The sequence below is a fragment of the Exophiala xenobiotica genome (assembly GCF_000835505.1).
Source record: "Exophiala xenobiotica strain CBS 118157 unplaced genomic scaffold supercont1.5, whole genome shotgun sequence".
NCBI lineage: Eukaryota > Fungi > Ascomycota > Eurotiomycetes > Chaetothyriales > Herpotrichiellaceae > Exophiala > Exophiala xenobiotica.
Genome location: NW_013562490.1, coordinates 941,092 through 959,820, shown reverse-complemented (window position 1 = coordinate 959,820; position 18,729 = coordinate 941,092). Strand labels below are relative to the sequence as shown.

The window sequence follows — 18,729 nt, the reverse complement described above, 5'->3', positions numbered from 1 at the left end:
TGGAATTCGTGCATGTAGCGCTGCGCTACTGCAAATCATCCGCTTGCGGCAGAGCCTCTTGAGAGTGCAGCAACCGTGGTACACATCTCCGATCCAAGTACTTCTGTCGGGCTCCAGGGCTTCACCAGCCGAACAAAGAGGCATTGTTGATCCATGCAGTCGAGCACCGGCAGCATTCCCATCCAACCCGCCGATTACGTGGAATTGGCTGCGGTCTGCTCGAAGCGATCCTCGCTGTCATGACGTGACCCTGTTCAGATACATCCCTTGAAGCAGACGCACGGCCGAGCCGCGTCGTCGTCTCTGTCGAGCAGACCAAGTATATCCCTTTCTTTTTCCTCTCAACACCACTCACCATTCTCCTGATTTGAAGTCGACCTTGATCTCTCCAGCGCAGAAAGCCGAATCTGAATCAACAATCATGCCTCCAATCCCAGTCCACACCTCGTCACCCATCAACGCCAACCACCCCTCCAATCCATTCGGCACCTCTCCAGGCACAGCAGCAGCACGCTACACGCCGGTCAACGCAGAAGCAAGTCCTACAACCATACAACCACACAACCCCTACCCAGCAGCGCGACCTGGCGCTCCTGCTGTCCCACAGCCGACAAATGCTGCATCTGCTACTTACAACAGCAGATCCCAACCGACCACAACGATCCCTAACACAACTCCCACTGCAACCACCAACTTCTCGACCGACAGCCCTCCACCACCTCAACCAGGCGCTGTCCCGTCACCCTACACAAATAACAACAGCAACCCGCCTTCACTCTCCATCCCACAACCCCCCCAGCCCGGCGCCAATCCACAATACGCGCCATCACCCACAACAACAGCCTCCGTGAGGCACTCCCTCCCTGCGCCCACACCAACACGTACGCACAACGCCCCATTAGCTGCACAACTGCAATCCCCTTCCGTCTACGAACCCAATCGCGGTGTCCCCCCTGCAAACCTCACCTCGACCTACCCTCATGACCTGTCCCACCCGCCAGGCTACGTGCAAGACTCTCGCGCGTCGTTCGATGACAAGCCGATCGAAGAATGCCAGCGTTACGAGAACCGAGCAAGCCCCTCGTCGACAAGCAGACGAGGCATCCTCGACGCTGAACCGGTCTTCGACAATCGAGGAGGGGACGACGACACGAATATTCTGAACACAGCAATGTCGTGGGCAAAAGCGGCGGGGAAAAGATTGTCGAGGACGGAGCAGGAGATCTGGAAACATGTCAATGGGGACGGCAAGCATTGATCACGCGGAGGAATCAAATGATGGATGCCCCCAGGATGCGGCGTGGAATTTTGAAGTGTTCGATTTGTGGGATGGACGCTAAGAGAAACAGGCTCATGGTCTGCAAAGTACGGCCAAAAGATACAGGATCATCAATGTGTCAAGGGAACGCGCGGTGTTTTCGGGTATAGGAACACGGTCTTGGATGGCGGAGGACTGGTTTTGGTATGGTTTGGGCTTCGGCGGAGCAAAGTAGCTGCATGAACTCCTCGAGAGATCATATAAAGAATATAAATCGAAAAAGATCCTAATGCACGTCCCAATTAGATTCGGAAGAAAGAGTCGCGAGACCAGGCAGTAAAGTACAATCGGGATTGAGGAATACAACGCAGAAAAAAGATCAAGAAACCCCGTGTGTCAATGATCGCAACCCCCAATGATAAAAAGGCGGCCATTCATTTCCATGCGTTGTCCACCTGGATCCTTTTATCATGCGTTGCGTGAGACGTCTATTTGCACCACTTTGTCTGCTTCACCTCCTCGTCATCTTGCCCCGAATCATCATACAGAACCCCATGCCTTCCAACTGAAGGCCCTCCATTACCCGTCCCCCTTGATTGTGTTCTTGTGCAAGGACTAACTCAGTTGGAAACCTGCTGTGTAGTGCCTTGCGTCTGTTGTCGTCGAAGCCGGAGAGCGAGACGTTTAGCCGGAACCGCCCTTGAAGGCCTTGCCGAACATGAGAAGTTGAACCTGGTCATAGATGGACAAAACACCAGCACCGGCAACACCACGGAGGATGTTAGCACCGGCACCCTTGAAGAAGGATCGGACACCCTCAGCAGCCATGATCTTGGAGGCGGCATCGAGGGAGCTCTTGTACTTGACGGCCTGCAAAATTGATCAGATTGGTTTCTGGGAAGCAGAAATAGGACGAGTACTTACCTCGCCGGAAGTCATCATCATACGACGACGGATGGTATCAAGAGGGTAGGAAGCGATACCGGCACCAGTGGTGACACCCCAGCCGAGCATGAAAGAGGCCAAGAAGTTACCCTCGAGAGGACCGACCAAGAGGACAGGCTTGATGGAGTCGTACATGCCGAAGTAGAGACCACGGTAAACGATGATTCCAAGGACGGAGGGACCGAAACCACGGTAGAGACCAGCAATACCATCAGAAGCCAGGGTCTTGCGGTAGACATCGACGAGACCGTTGAATTGACGATCACCACCACCCTTGGAAGCAGATTTGGCATCGTTGGCGAGACGGGTACTAAGATTGAAGTCAGCCAAGATGCACAGAAATGCAGAGTCAGAATGACGTACCGAGCATAGTCGAGGGAGTAGACGAAAAGCAGGGAGGTAGCACCGGCAGCACCACCGGAGGCCAAGTTACCGGCCATCCACTTCCAGTAGCCATCACGCTCCTTCTTGAAGGCGAACATCGACTTGTATGTATCGCGGAAAGCGAAGTTCAAGGCCTGGGTAGGGAAGTATCGGATAACGTTGGCAGTGTTACCTCTCCACAGGGACATGACACCCTCGTTCTTTGCGGTACGGCTGAAGCAGTCGATGATACCGTTGTACTTGCGGTCGAGACGACCGGCCTTGAGCATTTCATCCTACCGGCTTGTGAGCTTTCTTTCACGGCTTTCCGAGAAAAAGTATTGTTTTCATGCTTTTTCTTCCATCCGAAAGGCAAGATGCGCCGGAGGAAGCCAGGAGGCAAGGAGCAGGTGGGCATACCTGATTCTGGATCAAGAGCTTGACACGCTCAATGGGGGCAGCGGCAGTTTTCTAACGTATTGTCAGCATGAAATTCTTCTCAATCACAATTAAAAGCTTGGAACCTACCGAGACGGCGGCAGAAACACCACCCATCAAGAAATCCACCACGAAGCCTGGCTAAATAGAGGATTGCGAGTCAGCGTATAGATCCATCAAGGTCCGAATGAGCGTGGTGGTTGATATCGAGCTTGAGGAGGTCCAGCAAAACTGCATTGGACGATGGAGCTGGGGATTGATCACTAACCATGCCCATGAAGGACTTCTTCGCCTGGTTAACGTCGCCTTCAACCATCTTGACGACTCAAGAGTTCACTGATGGCTACAATTGAGTGGAGAGAAGTAAAGGATGATGAAGCGAAGATGGCAGGAATGATGCGAAAGGAAGAGAAGATAGCAAGAAAATTACTCTGGAGCTTGAGATCCCCTAAGCCAAGCCAAGAGAACCGGGTTGGCGGTAGAGCATTTGCTGCCTCCCGAGCGACAGAAATTTTCGGAACCACGTTTTTCCGTTTCACTACCGCATCCGATAAATTCTCGTTGCAATCAAAAATTGTCTCGCAAAGCACTACGCAAAGCGTGGGAGGGAAAAAGGAGCGCACCCACCCGCACATATCCTGTTGCCGGTTCTTTTTACCCATCCACTCCATCCCATAGCAACCGTTGCCCTCGTGCCCATCTTCTCAACGCCATCGACTCTTCGAGCCATTCACCGGTCTGGCCTTTGCTCGGCCATGAGGATCACTTCGGCCTCCACTCACTTGTGGCTTCCTTTCCTGTCAATTGCCGCGGATCCATACAATTTTTCGAGATTAGCAAACTCCTCGTCTCCATTGCGGCTCTGGCTAGGAATACGTTTTGAACTGGCAGATGCTATTGGATCAGCGGAGCCTTCTGGAAGCAAAGCAAAGCACGTCCTTCTGGGCGCCGACGATCATGCAGAAATATCTTTCGTGCTCTCGTACTCGTACTCGGGGTTGCATGGGGATCACAGGATACCGTCAAGGCTGTGTACACTGTGCCTCTGAACGAGCGGCATGCCCAAGACATCGGCAGCCTCTATTCGTACTGCCCAGGCTTCCTCGCCATTAGGATACAACTCATGCTTGTTGACGCAGTACAATTGAGCGCTCAGCCTCAAGTAGATGTTGCTTCGCGATGTTTTGTGCAACTCAACCCACCGCATCAGCTTCAACCTTGTTCTTCTGGCTCCTTCTTCGCTTCTTCTTTTTCTTGCCTTCAGTTCTAATATCAACAGCGCCCTCTTCGGCCTCTGGTTTCTCTTCCACGTCAGGCTGCCTCGGGACCAGCTCACTTGCTTCTACCCCTTCTTCCTTGCCGAAGGTTTCCAGACGCCATTTCCTCAGTCTTGCTTTCTTTCCCAGGTGCTTCATATCCTTCCGCTTCCTCTCCGGATCTCGGAATGACGCGAGCTTTTTGAGACCTGCAAACTCGTTCAATTGCTTGTCGTCAGCCAAGAGGATATCCCGTGCAGTCAAGCCGAAAGTCTTTGGGGATGTCTCGCGATATCTGAAGCCAACCTTTTTGGGCAGAGAGCTTTCCAGTTCGAATTGAAGCTGATCGTCCACCAATTGTTCGATGATCCTTCTCTCCCTGTTTGCGTCCCGCTTCTTTTCCTCTTTCGACTTATTATCCTTCTTCTTTTTCCGTGCGGGCTGGCCTTCGTCTGATAGACTGAAATCGGGGTTCTCGTCTTCTTTGAAATCTGGGACAATGTCGTGGATGTCAATGTCATCGTCGAATTTGGGCTTGCGGATTTTTCGCTTTGACCCTCCTGGTTCATCTTCACTCTCTACTTCCTGCTGGGCATAATATTCATCACCGAAGCGTTTCTGCATTTCTTCTTCCCACTGAGCATCGTCCCAATCGTCATCCACGAGGTGAGACCAGTCATCTGGCTGAATGTCCTTTGTGCTGATTCCAGCGGCACGTTTTATTCTCTTCACCTTCTCATCGAGCTCCTCAATCTTCAGCTTCCGGAGGCGCGCCTTCTCTTCCTTACGCTGCTGCTTTTCGGCTTCTTTCTTGGCCTTCTCAGCTTCTCGCTTCTTCTGTCTTGGATTTGCCTCTTCTCTTCTGACGGAGTATTTGGCTGCGACATCTCTTGCATGAGAACGTAACTTTTCGTTCGATTTAGCAGGGTCTTCAAAGCGGAGGTTGTATGCCTCTTCAAACTCCTCTGCTCTCCTCTCTTCATCCTCGTCATCGGATTCGAACGGATGCAGGTTGGAGTCGGAAGCAGTCCATGCTCTGGAGACCATGAAATTGGACAGGTATGATTCAGGGTCTTTGTCGGCGTTATCGACGTCAAGAATGACTTGGGGTCTGGATAGTTTCTCCCTCGGTTTGGCAACCAGGAACTTGTCCTCTTCTACCTCGTCGTCGTCTATTTCTTCTTCCGAGTCTGCCGCAGCGGCATTGATTTCTCCAATAATGGACTTCTTCAACTGCTCCTGCTCTTGATTGTATGTCAATGGGGCAGAGTCGTTCTCTTCGCCGTCAATGACCCCGTTCATCAGGTTCTGCCGGTGGTAGTCTTGAAGGTGCATTGGCTTCTCCTTCTTTGGCTTCGAGTCGAACGGCTGAGTTGAGTCATGCCCAGTGTAGAATTTGGCGGTTTCATCGTAGACACGGGGATCTTTTGAACGGATTGCATTTATGGTAGCCATAATTTCAGAATCCAAAGCCTCTGTAGCCAGCTCTCCTTCATCTTCAGACTCGCTCGTGGACTCGTTGGAGGACTCATTTTCGCTAGCGGTTTCGTCGCCTCTTTTACGCTTGCGCGAGGTATTGCCCAGTTTTTCTTGCACTAATCCCGTCAGTAAATCGTTAAGGGATTCTAGATGGCCTTCTTACATCTCTGCAGTTCCTCTCGTTTCTTGTTGTGTTCGAAGCGGCGAGCGAAAGATTCATTGACTTTGAGGTCCGTCGGCTTGACTCGCGCACCTCCGTCCTCACTGTCAGATCCATCGCTGCTAAGTAGATCTCTAGCCATGTTGACGCAAAGCAGAGACCAAGGTCACTATGTTCTGGATTGAGAAATGCTTGCTGGAACCTATCTGAGCGTCTCCGCATATGAAAAGAAAAAAAGTTGCGCAGCCTTGGCATTCAGGGCCGTTTCTCCGCAGGAGCGAGGCTGCGAGGCTAAGGCTGCGATTGACGTCGACGCCTGCTACGGCCCCCTCCGACGCGCATCAACAAAACCGACACACCTCGATTTCTCAACTTGCATATCTACTTTCTTGGGACATCGTGCGCCTGATGAACAAGGCTTGGGAAGGATGCCGATCATCAACACACCTTCTCTCTGCATAATCCAATAAGGAGTTGCACGTGCTCACGTCTACCTTTCGACAGGGCATGCAGTCATGTCGCAAGCACTACAGCCTGCGAGGGACGTTGGTCGGCTCATCAACCTCGTACCAGTCGGTCTAAAAGAAGCGGCAATCGACTCTCCAACCGCTCGTGCAACTGTGATTCACTACGGAGAACAAGTTGACCTGCTAGAAAGATGGCTGGAGGAATACATGAAAGCCACGAATCGTCTAGTGGCCGAGTCTTTGTCCCTTGAGAATGTCCTCAATAGCTTCATCTCTCACTCCGTCCTCCCAACCACGATATCTGAGTCTATGCTGGACCATGACTACTGTATTTTGGCAATGAAGAAGTATGGAGACGGGGCCAAAGATTACTGGATGAGCATGGTAGCAGTGGTGAAGAGATTAACTACAATGGTCGCGGATCCGATAAGACAATTCCTGGCAAATGACCTGAAACCATTTAAAGATGCTCGCCGAAATGTCGAAGCCTCCCAGAAGACATTCGAACATCTTCAGTCGAAGTACGCAGGGCTGGGGAAGTCCAAGGAACCCTCCTCGGTAAGAGAGGATGCTTTCCAATTACATGAGTCCCGCAAGACATATCTGAAGGCCATTATGGACTTCTTCAGCCTCGCACCACAGTTTCGCTTCTCACTGGATAAACTGCTGGTCAAATTATTCTTTGAGCAGTGGCGCGAAATGAGAGTTTCCCGGGACAATACTGCTGCCACGCTCCAGAGGAGCGCGGATGAGATGCAGAGAGTGAAAGGTTGGCTCAACGAAATGGAGGCTAGCGAAAAGATGTTTCGGAGAGAGCTTATGGATGCGAAGAAACAGTTAGAGGAAGCCGCAGAGCTGAGCGTCCGACCATCCAGAGAGCTAGACGACTACAGCCTGTCGACTACACCACAATTTCCCAGTCACGGCCATACTGCGAGTAGTTCAACTCTGCAGACCTCTGCGAAAAAGATTTCCGGAAAGACGGGCGAAAAGCAGGGATGGCTGTTCCTACGAACGTATAGCGGCAAACCTACAAGGACTGTTTGGGTTCGAAGGTGGGCCTTCATCCGCAATGGCGTCTTTGGCTGGCTGCTGCAAAGTGCTAGATCCGGTGGAGTCGAAGAGAGTGAACGTATTGGGGTCCTCCTCTGTAACGTTCGACCTGCGCCTAACGAAGAACGTCGCTTTTGCTTTGAACTCAAGACCAACAAGAACACCATTCTTCTTCAGGCCGAGACTCAAGCTGAATTGGTTGATTGGATTGGCGCCTTTGAGACCGCAAAGTCGAAAGCAGTTGAAGACCCCAATGCTTCGCAGAATCTCAACGGCGGTGGAAACATCCAGACGGGTGCAGCATTTGCTATCTCAGCCCCTCCGATCCCTGAGTTCGGCACCTATGTCCTGGGCTTCACGGAGCCAGGTGCTGGTGGAGACGACATTGCAGCTCTGGAAAAGAGTAACACTTTGCCGGTCCCCGGGAACGAACTTGGACGAGAAAGCAGTATGGATATGCCCCGAAGATCGACTGCTATGGAAGAAGGAGGTCATCGCGAGACTGCATCGCGCATTATCTCCAAGCTAGATTTGCACAGAAAAAGTGCAGCGTCGCCGCACATAACTCAAAGCCCATCTACACCAAATCTGCCTAGTGGCGGAGGCATAGCAAGCCTGATCGCTGCTAGTCACGGATCAATGCCTGTCGGCCCCAGTATACCCATGGTACAAAATCCAGAGGTGGAGGCAAAGCCACGGAATGCATTCACGCTGGCTCTTCGTGACATGCCTGCCAGCAGTTTAGCGCCATCTACTTTAGCTGCCGTGCCATCGCCCACAAATTTCAGCAGGTCGGCCGTTATCGTCACCGGCGAACGCGGACTCAGCCCGGCCCCTGAGAAGAGTGGCATACCGACAAGCCTGCTGGCGAACATGTGGGGAACTGCGAACACTGCTCTCATTAATCGGCTCGAGCGTAGCGAGCCGAGACTCGCTCCCGAAGTAAAGCTTGGTGCACAACCTAGTCCAATCCTAAAGCCATCTTCCTCACCACCAAAACCATCACAATCACCTTCACGCATTGCAGCCCAGCATGCCATTTCGCAGCTTGATCTGAGTGTAGCTCAGTCTACGGTTAGAAGCCGTACGCCGTCGCCGAACAAGCGGGGTCACCGAAGTACTATAAGCGTTGATCGAGACACTTTCAGACAACTGAAGCATGAGCTGCTTGTCCCTGAATTTCCCAATTACTACCCATTGCAGCTCAAGTCTCAGGATGCGCAGTTCAGGCTCCTTTTCCCGGATGTCCGACGCGATGAACGTCTTGTCATGGTTTTTAGGGCGACATGGAATCCCAGTGAACAGCAGGAGTTTCCTGGACGGGTATATGTCACCTCGAAGGACTTATACTTCTATAGCAACCATATGGGTCTCGTTTTAACGACCAGTCTCGCCCTGGCTTCCATTGACGAAGCAACGGCAGCACCAGGAAGAGACTGTGACTTCATCTTCCTACATCTGAGAGACTCCGGGGCTGATGGAAACGCGAGAAGAATAACAATGAAGACGTTTCTAGAGCCGTTGAGGCTTCTTCAGCGACGACTAAACTTCTTGGTCAAGAACAGCATTTCAGAGGAACCTCTCGCCCTAGAAGAAGTCATCAAGGCGCTTCTGAGAATGGAGACTGAAGCACCAGACCGAAGTCCGAGCCTTGAAAGCTGGGAAGACGTCTCACCAAACACACCAGTTGACACAGGTGGCTCGAGATATCGCAGAAGAGCCTCCACCGTGGGAAGTGAAGTCCGAGGGCCATTACGAGTTGACCGAGCACTGAATCCGGCTCAGATCGGAAGAAGAGAATCCAAGTTCAAGTTGCCTGCGCAGCCGGTCAATTATGTTCCATCAGGTAACCTCCAACTAGCGGTCCACAGGGAGTTTGACATCAGCGCAAAGGCACTATTCCACGTGATGTTCGGTGACAAGAGTGCTCTTTGGCAGCTCCTCCAACATGAACGTCGAGCCAAGAATCTCAATCAAGGGCCATGGTTAGCTCTTGGAGAAGGGCGACTTCGCAGAGAATTTGCGTTTGACATTCCCAGCACCAACATGCTCGGCCAAGAAGCCTGGTCTCAAGTTCGGGATTACCAAGTTGTCGATGTAAACAGTGATCATCTGTGCTACGTTGTGACTGACAAGCGCACGCCATGGCATCTTCCTTTCCAGAGCAGGCAGCGCCTGGTCAGCAAGATTGTTATCACCCATGTGGCCAAGGCCAGGTGCAAGCTTGCTGTTTTCATCAAAGTCGAATGGCTGCGTGCTGCATGGGTGTTGGGCGGGTTGATTGAACGACAGGCCTTGGCGGACTTGGAGTCAGACTCCCTTGATCTGGCGGATCTCGTAGCAGATCAGGTCCGCAAACTGGGAGCACATAGTCGTACGAAGAAAGCGGTACACATCTTTGGCCAAGTCGGCCATGCGACTGAAACCACACAACTGCTCGTCAACGACTCAGCTCTGAGTATCGAAGTGAGAAGAGAGCCTGTTCCAAGAAGCGTAATAAACCTGTTGACGCAAGCTGCTGGATCCGCTGCCGAAAGCGCAGTTGGCACGATTCTCGGAGCGTTCTTGGACTTGCTCAGGTGGATGGCCAAGACGTTCTCGGCCAACAAACTCATCATTGTCGCTCTCCTTCTCAGTGCCTTGTACAACAGCTGGCACACATACCGCGACTCACTGGGTTGGTGGCAGGAGCGTCGCGCGACCAAATTCATGGCCCGCCTCGGTGTCTCGCCGGACGTGGTTATGAGCCGCGCAGTGTATCTGAGCGACCTGGACGAAGTACTTCACCGCGATGCGCATCTACCGGCTCGCGAGGCGAGCTCGTGCTACAGCGTCTTCTACGACGAGCATGACCCGGATCACGTTTATGCGACGCCAGGGTCGAGCAGTGAAGGGAATGTACAAGTGCAGCGGACTCGTCAGCGTCTGGGAGCGTACAGACACGATCTGCTCGTTGCTGTGCGCGTTGTCAACGGAATTGAGAAAGAACTCATGCAAGCGGCATGGGAACAGTGGGTCGTGGATGAGAGCCGGCGGTGTCGCGTTGTGGAGGGGCTGGTGCTGGATGATGCCACAGGCAATGCGACGGATGTGAGTGAGGATGTGAGAAGCTGGTATGATGAGTATTGCGCGAGTTGTCGGGATGAGTATATGAAGATACGTGTTTGATGGGCGCAAATCAAACAATTGATATCGTTCGACGGCAGATGAAACTTATTCTCTTGGTGTTGAAAGTGATACCCTGATGAGCATGCACTTTGGTATTGGAGCGGCCTAAGTTAGCGAAGGCTTTTTTTGGGGACTGTCGGTCCAGGCTGATGCGGCTGGACAGTCCACGTTTTAGCCAGGTCATAGGGAGTATTGGTATTGATACAGGAATTTATCATTAAACGTCGTCCTCGTGCTTCTGTGTGGGTGATAGACCGTTCACGGTACCACTGACACCGCGAGGTGCAGACCCATCCGTCTGCTTCGAACGATGGTTCAAGAAAGGCGTTTGATAAGTGACACTCTCATAGATGATAATCTATGCTCAAGGCAATAGCCGTAGCTCCTTCCATCCGGCCACGACGTGCGCGCAGGCTTTTTGATGCTCCGAAGATGATGGCCCTTCGCATCTTGGTAGGCCGTGATAGGCCATACGGTGATGGCTTTTCGCTCTGGCGATGCGATGCCTGCTATAACGTCAGATTGTCGACGTATTCCGCACAGAGATACCGTTGGAATCCGGTTCGCGTTCGCGTCTTTGCCGACTCCGTGTTACTAGTATCGGATTGCAGGGGAGGCTGGGGATTCGGCATGTCCATGTCCACGTCCACGTCCACGTCCACGTCCACCTCCGTCAGCGCGCCTCGTCCATCTTCGGTATCTTCAGCTTCAGCTTCAGCCTCAGCTTCGGCGGCAGGTCGTCGGTCTTCGGTCATGGCCATGTCATGGTGGTCAATGGCTGCAGAGCTGCGAGAGTCATCTGAACCGGTCGCTTTCTCGTTCCCATTCTCGATATCGGTCTCGGTCTCGGTATTGCTACGATCTATGCTGTCGGCTTGCGGCTGCAGCAGGGTGGTGTATCCGTCAAGTTGTCGTCCGGCTGCTTGGGTTTTATGTGCCGAGACGGAAAGCGCAAGCCATTGCGCCTGTCGCGGGAGGCTGTCGAGGTTCTTGGTGCGTGATTGTTTTCTGCCACTCTCGTCAGCCATACCACACAGCTACATAATGAGACTGACAGATGCGGCGCGTAGAAAGACCCGTTCTAAAAGGGGGGGAATTTCCGGACCGTGAGGCAATACCGCGTGGCAAGAATGGGACAGAGAGTAGAGGACGCAGCTTACATGATTGCACAGAGTAACTCTAGCATCCACTGAGTTGTGACCAATCCGGTCCAGGTTATGGTCTTGACTTTCCCTCCTGCTCGGGTCGCGTCATCCAGGGTAGCGTCGTTTGGAAGATCTGGAACTCGGTATCGACTTATATATGGGTCCGGTTTGTCCGTTGACTGAACACGAGACGAGGCGAGCGTGAGCATGTCAAGATATTCAAATAGGTCGTGGACTGTTTCTTGGGTCTCTTCCGACGGCATGCTCCCAGAAGAGAGGGGAAGTGAAGTTGTCAGTGTAGATGGGAAGAGGATATTCGATAATGTTTGAGTGGTAGGCGATAAGGGTTGGAAGGTCGGATGATGTGCGTTAATGGGCCATTTAGCACCATCGGACTCTGAGAATGGAGTGAGTACTGTGTAAAAGCGTATATGGGTATATTTGTACCCTTTGCTTCATTCAGGTCCACAAACAGCCAGTTCAGGCTCTGGTTCAGAACATTCTTCGCTGCCCAGACAAGTCGTTCGAAACCCTTTTTGCCGTGGAGCATGGACGGGAGGCGCAGGTTGATTTCGACCACTATTTCAGCCTTAGAAATCGCTCAGGTAGGGTACTCAACGGAAGAGGACACAGAGTCACAAATGATAGGGACGCGTGTTGTTCAAAAAAGACAATGACGCGGCTTACAGTATCTTGACTTGACATGCTTGCGGCCCCCAGACCGGACTGGAGTTCCTTGAAGACCGGCACGTTCGTAGAATTCCTTGGACAATTCCAGCCGCAGAGTCCCTATGTTCGGCAGCATCAGAGGTATAGTCCACGCTGGCTCTACTCGAAGTCGCGGTGGAAGCGCTGGACCTACCCTCGCTCAACGACATGACTTCGTCCACCCCGTTCTGCCCCTCAGAAAGCATGAGGATATTGCCTGGCAAAATCAAGGTCAGTGAGGGAGCCCAAAAGTCGTCGATACAGCTTGTCCAGACGAACTGCTGCGGGCAAGGATGTCAAAGGCCTTACCTCGTTTGATGTACTCGTTGAAGAAATCCCCTTGGAGCATGTCCTCCAGTTTCATGATTACTTTGGCATAATTTAACCGGCTCATGGAAGCCTCAACATCGCGCCAGATGATGTGGTACAATTCTTCAGGTAAAGTTGCAGTGGCCCTCTTGACGTAGTCCACTTCGCGAATGGTTCGCCATGGAGATTTCTTAGTGGGAGCCTGCGAGGCCGAAATGTAAGCAGGAAGGGGTCCAGACGAGATGTTCACTTTCGGAGACGGTCCGCTGGGAGCAGGTAGCACTCCTGGCATATCGGAAGACTGCGGTGCTAATGCTTTCCACCCTGTGTGATCATCTAGAGGAAAGGAGTGGAATGACTGAAGGAGGTAAAGGGCGAGGCTGCTCATCCAGTTTGCAGCCTTGTCTTGGCGCCAAAAGACAAGTAAAATCTGCCCCGAGCTCACGTACGACTCACCTTTGAACGTGCCGCTTTAAACCCTCCTGCTCGCGACTCACCTCTATACTCACCTTCCTACTCACCCTCACTCACACTCACGGTTCGGCAGATGGAATGCAACGTGAAACAACACGTCGCTCGATATCAGGATGCAAGAGTGGCATGACATCTGGCCAGACTCACTCGGTGTGCAATTCAAAGAACTGCGCACGCGTGAATCACTTTTGTGACTAGCGAATCTACTAAGACTGAGTCAAAAAACTACTCGCCACCCACTTCGTTTAGGGACGAGGGGCAATACCGCTTTATACTAACCCCTAGCTTGCGCGAGCCGAGTAAGACGGGCACTCGCGACTTACCTATCGTAGGGGCAAAATTCCTTCGCGCCTAGCCTCGATAGTACGACGTCAATTCTACCCTTATCTACTATCACTGCAGTCATCACTCCAGGCTTCTCTCAACCCCTCCGACGATGGGTCTCCGTCTTCCCTAGTATCACAATCCTTTTCTGTAGGACTGTTTTACGCATCAAAGCAACGTCCTGCGGGGATGTTTCCGAGCACATATGTGTCGCCGCTCGGTCAAATGTCGCAAAAGTCTGCAAGACAGCGAGTGTCGGTAGCTTGCACCGCATGCCGAATTAGAAGAACCCGGGTACGCCAACACCATGAACTTTAGGTAGACCGCTAAAATCAGTGCAGTGCGATGGCCAGTTGCCGGAATGTGGAACATGTTGCCGAACCAGGAAACAATGTGAATATCCTTATGAGACAGAAAGGCGCAAGTACGGTGATCGAAATCCAACTGCAGGCCAGATACTGAGAATCTAGACCACCGACGAAGCGCTACATAGAGGCGCTCCACGCGCGTATCGAATTACTTGAACAACAACTGCAAAGTCAACAGCAACCTGGACACCCAGCTGCCGCGCCCGGCTTCATTGACAGACATCATGATCAAGCCGCTCGTTTGGGCGACCAGGAATTCCAATCGACCATTCCACCCGCCGAGCGGACAGATCCCGAAGCTTCTGCAGACGGTGATCCTGTAGGTGACCTGATAGACACTGTCGGTCAGTTGAGCATTGCAGAGGACGGTCAACTTCGGTATTTCGGTGCGCCGAGTTACTTCAATCTGCTTCGAAGTGCCCCTCACGTCACAACGACCAGCCCCGAGCAGGACAATCACGGGCGGGATATTCCCATACCCGGAAATTATTTAGACATCGGCCTGTCCCTCCAGTCGCAAAAACATCTCTTGGATTTGTACTGGAGGTGGCAGAACCCGTGGCAGTACTTGGTGCACCGGACCGCCTTCAGCAGAGCGGTGGAGCGTGGAATATATGACGACTATTGTACACCGCTTCTGCTCCGCTGCATACTTTCTCTGGCAGCCAGGTATTGCGACCACCCTGAGGCTCGCTTGGACCCAGGTGATGGAAATACTGCGGGAGAACTGCTAGCTATTCAGGCCAAAGACATTTTGAGCATCGAGATCGAACATCCGTCTACGTCGACAGCTGCGGCACTTGCAATAATGGCGCTCCGAGAGATGTCGGTGAATAAAGAGAGCTTGGGGTGGACATACATTGGTGATGATCCCTCTACTGTCCTCGTGGAAAAGCTACTGACGTGTGTTGGTCCCTCAGGTATGGCTGTGCGCATAGCATACAATCTCGGACTGAATTTGGATTGTCAAAAGTGGGTTGATCAAGGAAAGATTTCGGAGGAGCAGGCCGAGATTCGCAGAATTACTTGGTGGGGTTGCTATCTTTTGGACAAGTATGTGAAGGATCCATGTGCGCCATCGCCTCGCTCACGACGTGTATAGGCTGTTCACCATCGGACTTGGACGTCCTAGTATGATATGCGAGAGGGACATCACCGCACCGAAACCGGCTTTGCTCAAGGAAGAGGAGTTCGTTCCTTGGAAAACAAACGAGGGCGAGCTGCCAACGGAAGCTCCTGCTTCTCGATGTGTGACGACGATGCGATACATCACCACAATATTCCAGCTCGCATGCCCGGCACTGGATGAGATGTACGTCATTCTCGTCCTCTACTCTGAGCTCACACTGAACACGCAGATACGCCCCGAATAGCGAGCTTTCCTGGGCTGAAAAGGAGGAGCTGGTTGCGAAGACTTATGTCGATCTGACAGGTCAATACTCGAATCTTCCAAGCATCTTGAAACTACCGCACTCCACAAAGACACCTCTTCCTGCACACATATATTCACTCCAGTAAGTTGGTGGCATTCTCACCCGCCGACCACGATGCCTGACAAGCTATAATCACAGTATACAATACCATACGGTGCTGATCTTACTTCATCGGCCATTCCTCCGTCGAGAAAGGCAGCCGCCACATCTGTCTGCAGAAAAGCCCTCGACCTCCCATCATCACCATATCTGCACCTCTTCGGCAGAGACTATTTCCACCATCCTGCGAGCTTACCGCTCAAACTATACGTTGGTAAGTGCAGCGCATTGCGAGTCTGGACGTGGTCGGTCGCTGAAACTTGACCTAGCGAAGGATACCCATCTCTACCGTTCATGCCGTTGGCACAGCGTCAGTCATTCTCTTGCTGGACGCTACCTCGCACGACGCAAAGATGAGCCATGCAGCCATTCGATTGTTGAATTTTAACATGACCTGCCTGCAAGAGATGAGTACCGCTTGGACGTGGAGCCTACGTTCCATCCGCTCTCTCCAGATTCTTGCCGAAAAATGGGCTGTCAACGAAAACTTGCATGCCCAGAGCGATCAGAAGCCGACAGTCCCAGCACCGGCAGCGATGACGACCACGGATATGGATGTTGAAGGCTTCGGCGGCTTCAACGACCTTGGCCCCGAGATGGGGACCGATCCTCTTGACGCTTTTGCCTCAACAATCCTCGATGCCGGGCCCGAGAATATCGACTGGCTCCTGGCCTTTGACGGCAGAGAATCAGACCCACAGATGGACTACGCTTTCTTCGCTCAGGATCTGTGGGGGATGGGTCCATCTTGATTTTGTTATGAGCGTGGCTACCTCTATGCAATATTCCACCACCGAACAGACATCCTGCTCCACTCACCGCTCCTCCTCAACAGATATATCGGAAGAATACGTGACAGTCACCATCTTTATCCTTGCCATATTCCTCAATTTCCCCCCTTTGGACGAAACCGTTGCGGATCTTGTTCTGGCGTCGGTAGTGAAACGACAAGCATGTGCCCGCGGCCAGAAACAGGCAGAGAAAGGCGAGATTGATTCTGTAGGCAGTGCTGTAATCCGGGGCTTCGGAGGCCCGGAAAAGCCAGGTCGAGAGGATCCCGCCGCAATTGGTAAAGACGAAAACCGCAGCGACTCCTGTCGCGCGGCGGTAATGGCCGGAAAAATTGTTGGAAGCCCACGAGAGGTACGTGGGGACCGAACTATAGATTCCGGCGACAGCCAGGTGGATGCCGAAATATCTGACCCCTTCACCTTTGGTGGAATAGATGACGGCGACGCCCACGATCGCGATAAGTGCGGGAATGGCCAGCGAGGGATAGCGGAAGTGATACTTGTCTGAATAGCGGCAGCCGATAAAGGTCCCAATCACTCCAAGAGTGTACGGGCTGTAAATGTCACCGGGGCAAGTTCTCTTGTTCGATCGAGACAGGGGTTCAGACTTACGGCACTGTCAGAAGCTGTGCTTTCACCGGAGTGGTCACAATGTTCTTCAGTCCCGCGACCACCGTTGGGAGAAAGCTGGAGAAGCCTCGTTAGTCCACCACGACCCGACAAAGGGCAAGGACCAGAGGACTCACTATGCCTGGCTGAAGACCAGCGTTCCGCTGGTGAATGCGATGAGAGCCAAGATCCACATCTGAGGGTCTTGGAAGACAGACAGGACTGTCTTGAAGGCGAAGCCATCGTGAACCTTCAGATGATGGGTTTCTCCATTGATGACCACGTCGTTGCCGTGCATGTTGTCGTGTCTCAGCCTGGCGGCCGCGTACGCCCTCTCTTTCGCGGACAGGAAACGAGTGTTGTCCGGAGATTGGGCGATGAGAAAGAAAGCCGAAAGGCCACAAGCGACTGTGACCATACCTATGAAGCGACCGAAGAAGCGTCGTCAGCACTGCGTCCATCGGGACTTCTGCGGGATCAGGAAGTTGGGATTGATTGTTGGCATTACCTTCGATGATGAAGATCCACGACCACCCTCCCAGGCCAGCTCTGCCGGACAGGTTGCTGATGGCCGCAGCCAGCAAGCCGCCGATGGCTCCTGAAAGCGACGCGGCGCCCCAGAAATATCCAATGCGGACTTGCAGCTCATCCCGCTTGTACCAGCTGGAGAGGTAAAGGATGATACCAGGCACGATGCCCGCCTCGACCGCTCCGAGGAAGAACCTGTCCGCATAGAGCCCTCCGGTGGACTTGACGAGACCCTGGGCTTTGTCAGCGGATGCTCACCGTCCTGCGGGAGAGAAGAAGGCACCTGTAAGGTGGAAACGATGCCCCACAGGGTCACCAGCGTGGGCAGAAAGATATGTGGCCCGATCTTCTTGAAGAGGAGGTTGCTCGGGATCTCCAGGGTGATGTAGGGCACGTACAGGATCGTCAGGGCAATGCGGTAGGTAGTGTCGGTCAGACCCAGCGTCTGCTGCAACCCTTCGAGCCTCGCGTTTCCTATGTTGGTGCGATCCAGAAATCTGCCTCGCTCGTCAATCCCAGATCCTCTCGTACCGGAGACGGTGAAGCTGCGCCCGACTTACGAGAGGAAGTAGATCAAGATCATCATCGGGATGGTGAGTAGATCCAGCTTGCGGACCAGCTTTCGTTCGAAGGCAGGGTCAGGCGTGAAGTAGTCGACGGTCGAGACATCTTGCTGCTGGCCTTCCTCGAGAGTCTCGGTCTTGGTCATCTGGATATCTGCGGCCATCTTCTGCTCGGACGGGATCTCTGTCTTGACGTTGGTTGCCGCCATGATGACTTGTAACTACACAGAACTGTTGCCGCTCAAGACCAGGCCAGACGAGGCTTTGTATAAACTTTGATTGGGACAAGCAGGCAAGCAGCATCTCACCGGTGGCGTGGTCGACCTGGTGCTGGATGGCCTTGAGCACACTGTCACCCGTCCTCGTCATTGCCAAAGTGGACCGTCCTGCCTGTTGACATGCCATCCTGGTACGGCTCATCAATATCCTATCTCAAGCGGCACGGGGCATTTGCAGGCTTTACCCTTTCGAGCACTCCGCAACCAGGATAATCTTCAACCGGTCGACAGTGGCCAGCGTAGTGTGATCAAGCCGTACCGCGTGATAGGTCTGTCGCATCGAGACCTCAAGCTTGGACCCGATAGCACTACTTGTTGTTATAATCATTGGCTTATCTCGAGATCGACCACTTCTAATCTACAGGTATGCCGGATATTACGCATCCGGGTCCGAGACAGCGGGTCATGAATAAGGGGTCCGCGTGTGCGTCCAACAACACCACCTCAGTTGACACCGAGTTTGCGCTCAGTATCTGCTCTGTCCGAGACGAGCCGGCCACAAGCGATCGTCGC

General features: G+C 52.8%; 7 protein-coding genes across 8 annotated transcripts; 3 read left to right on the top strand and 4 right to left on the bottom strand.

Moving 5' to 3' along the window:
- The first annotated feature begins 57 nt into the window (after window positions 1-57).
- Window positions 58-1,558, top strand: PV05_08072 (uncharacterized protein). The gene has a single exon (XM_013457567.1). It carries the CDS (start codon window positions 422-424, stop codon window positions 1,256-1,258), a length of 837 nt encoding a protein of 278 aa, XP_013313021.1. The 5' UTR covers window positions 58-421; the 3' UTR covers window positions 1,259-1,558.
- Window positions 1,470-3,581, bottom strand: PV05_08071 (ADP,ATP carrier protein). The gene is made up of 6 exons (XM_013457566.1): window positions 3,273-3,581; window positions 3,095-3,145; window positions 2,987-3,037; window positions 2,567-2,862; window positions 2,183-2,513; window positions 1,470-2,128 (listed from the first exon to the last, which is right to left on the bottom strand). The coding sequence occupies exons 1-6, from the start codon at window positions 3,318-3,320 to the stop codon at window positions 1,943-1,945; spliced, it is 963 nt and encodes a 320-aa protein (XP_013313020.1). The 5' UTR covers window positions 3,321-3,581; the 3' UTR covers window positions 1,470-1,942.
- Window positions 3,582-3,935: 354 nt separating this feature from the next.
- Window positions 3,936-6,077, bottom strand: PV05_08070 (uncharacterized protein). The gene is made up of 2 exons (XM_013457565.1): window positions 5,903-6,077; window positions 3,936-5,855 (listed from the first exon to the last, which is right to left on the bottom strand). Exons 1-2 carry the CDS (start codon window positions 6,039-6,041, stop codon window positions 4,198-4,200), a joined length of 1,797 nt encoding a protein of 598 aa, XP_013313019.1. The 5' UTR covers window positions 6,042-6,077; the 3' UTR covers window positions 3,936-4,197.
- A 161-nt stretch (window positions 6,078-6,238) lies between these two features.
- Window positions 6,239-10,814, top strand: PV05_08069 (uncharacterized protein). Its single transcript, XM_013457564.1, has one exon. It carries the CDS (start codon window positions 6,415-6,417, stop codon window positions 10,585-10,587), a length of 4,173 nt encoding a protein of 1,390 aa, XP_013313018.1. The 5' UTR covers window positions 6,239-6,414; the 3' UTR covers window positions 10,588-10,814.
- Window positions 10,757-13,084, bottom strand: PV05_08068. Of its 2 annotated transcripts, XM_013457563.1 has the most exons (6): window positions 12,750-13,084; window positions 12,595-12,657; window positions 12,420-12,521; window positions 12,180-12,311; window positions 11,748-12,129; window positions 10,757-11,595 (listed from the first exon to the last, which is right to left on the bottom strand). In XM_013457563.1, the coding sequence occupies exons 1-6, from the start codon at window positions 13,039-13,041 to the stop codon at window positions 11,097-11,099; spliced, it is 1,470 nt and encodes a 489-aa protein (XP_013313017.1). In that variant the 5' UTR covers window positions 13,042-13,084; the 3' UTR covers window positions 10,757-11,096. The 2 variants fall into 2 exon arrangements, with proteins under 2 accessions (XP_013313017.1, XP_013313016.1); XM_013457562.1 differs by having other exon boundaries at window positions 12,420-12,657.
- Window positions 13,085-13,736: 652 nt separating this feature from the next.
- PV05_08067 (uncharacterized protein) lies at window positions 13,737-16,199 on the top strand (the record flags this gene model as incomplete). Its single annotated transcript, XM_013457561.1, has 8 exons — window positions 13,737-13,841; window positions 13,889-13,971; window positions 14,018-14,778; window positions 14,836-14,968; window positions 15,018-15,227; window positions 15,274-15,429; window positions 15,487-15,661; window positions 15,717-16,199. The coding sequence occupies 8 exons, from the start codon at window positions 13,737-13,739 to the stop codon at window positions 16,197-16,199; spliced, it is 2,106 nt and encodes a 701-aa protein (XP_013313015.1).
- PV05_08066 (uncharacterized protein) lies at window positions 16,163-18,147 on the bottom strand (the record flags this gene model as incomplete). Its single annotated transcript, XM_013457560.1, has 6 exons — window positions 16,163-16,792; window positions 16,851-16,925; window positions 16,985-17,267; window positions 17,356-17,608; window positions 17,659-17,872; window positions 17,936-18,147. The coding sequence occupies 6 exons, from the start codon at window positions 18,145-18,147 to the stop codon at window positions 16,276-16,278; spliced, it is 1,554 nt and encodes a 517-aa protein (XP_013313014.1). The 3' UTR covers window positions 16,163-16,275.
- Window positions 18,148-18,729: the final 582 nt, after the last annotated feature.

Bases quoted from the DNA above. Each gene is read 5' to 3' on its own strand.
- PV05_08070 (XM_013457565.1), bottom strand. From the start codon at position 6,041: ATGGCTAGAGATCTACTTAGCAGCGATGGATCTGACAGTGAGGACGGA. The intron at 5,856-5,902 runs GTAAGAAGGCCA...TGACGGGATTAG, and splicing joins ACGAGAGGAACTGCAGAGAT to TGCAAGAAAAACTGGGCAAT.
- PV05_08068 (XM_013457563.1), bottom strand. From the start codon at position 13,041: ATGCCAGGAGTGCTACCTGCTCCCAGCGGACCGTCTCCGAAAGTGAAC. The intron at 12,522-12,594 runs GTAGGTCCAGCG...TGCCGAACATAG, and splicing joins AGTCATGTCGTTGAGCGAGG to GGACTCTGCGGCTGGAATTG. The intron at 12,130-12,179 runs GTACAAATATAC...CTCCATTCTCAG, and splicing joins GGACCTGAATGAAGCAAAGG to AGTCCGATGGTGCTAAATGG.
- PV05_08072 (XM_013457567.1), top strand. From the start codon at position 422: ATGCCTCCAATCCCAGTCCACACCTCGTCACCCATCAACGCCAACCAC.
- PV05_08071 (XM_013457566.1), bottom strand. From the start codon at position 3,320: ATGGTTGAAGGCGACGTTAACCAGGCGAAGAAGTCCTTCATGGGCATG. The intron at 3,146-3,272 runs GTTAGTGATCAA...TCCTCTATTTAG, and splicing joins AGAAGTCCTTCATGGGCATG to CCAGGCTTCGTGGTGGATTT. The intron at 2,129-2,182 runs GTAAGTACTCGT...TCAATTTTGCAG, and splicing joins TGATGATGACTTCCGGCGAG to GCCGTCAAGTACAAGAGCTC.
- PV05_08069 (XM_013457564.1), top strand. From the start codon at position 6,415: ATGTCGCAAGCACTACAGCCTGCGAGGGACGTTGGTCGGCTCATCAAC.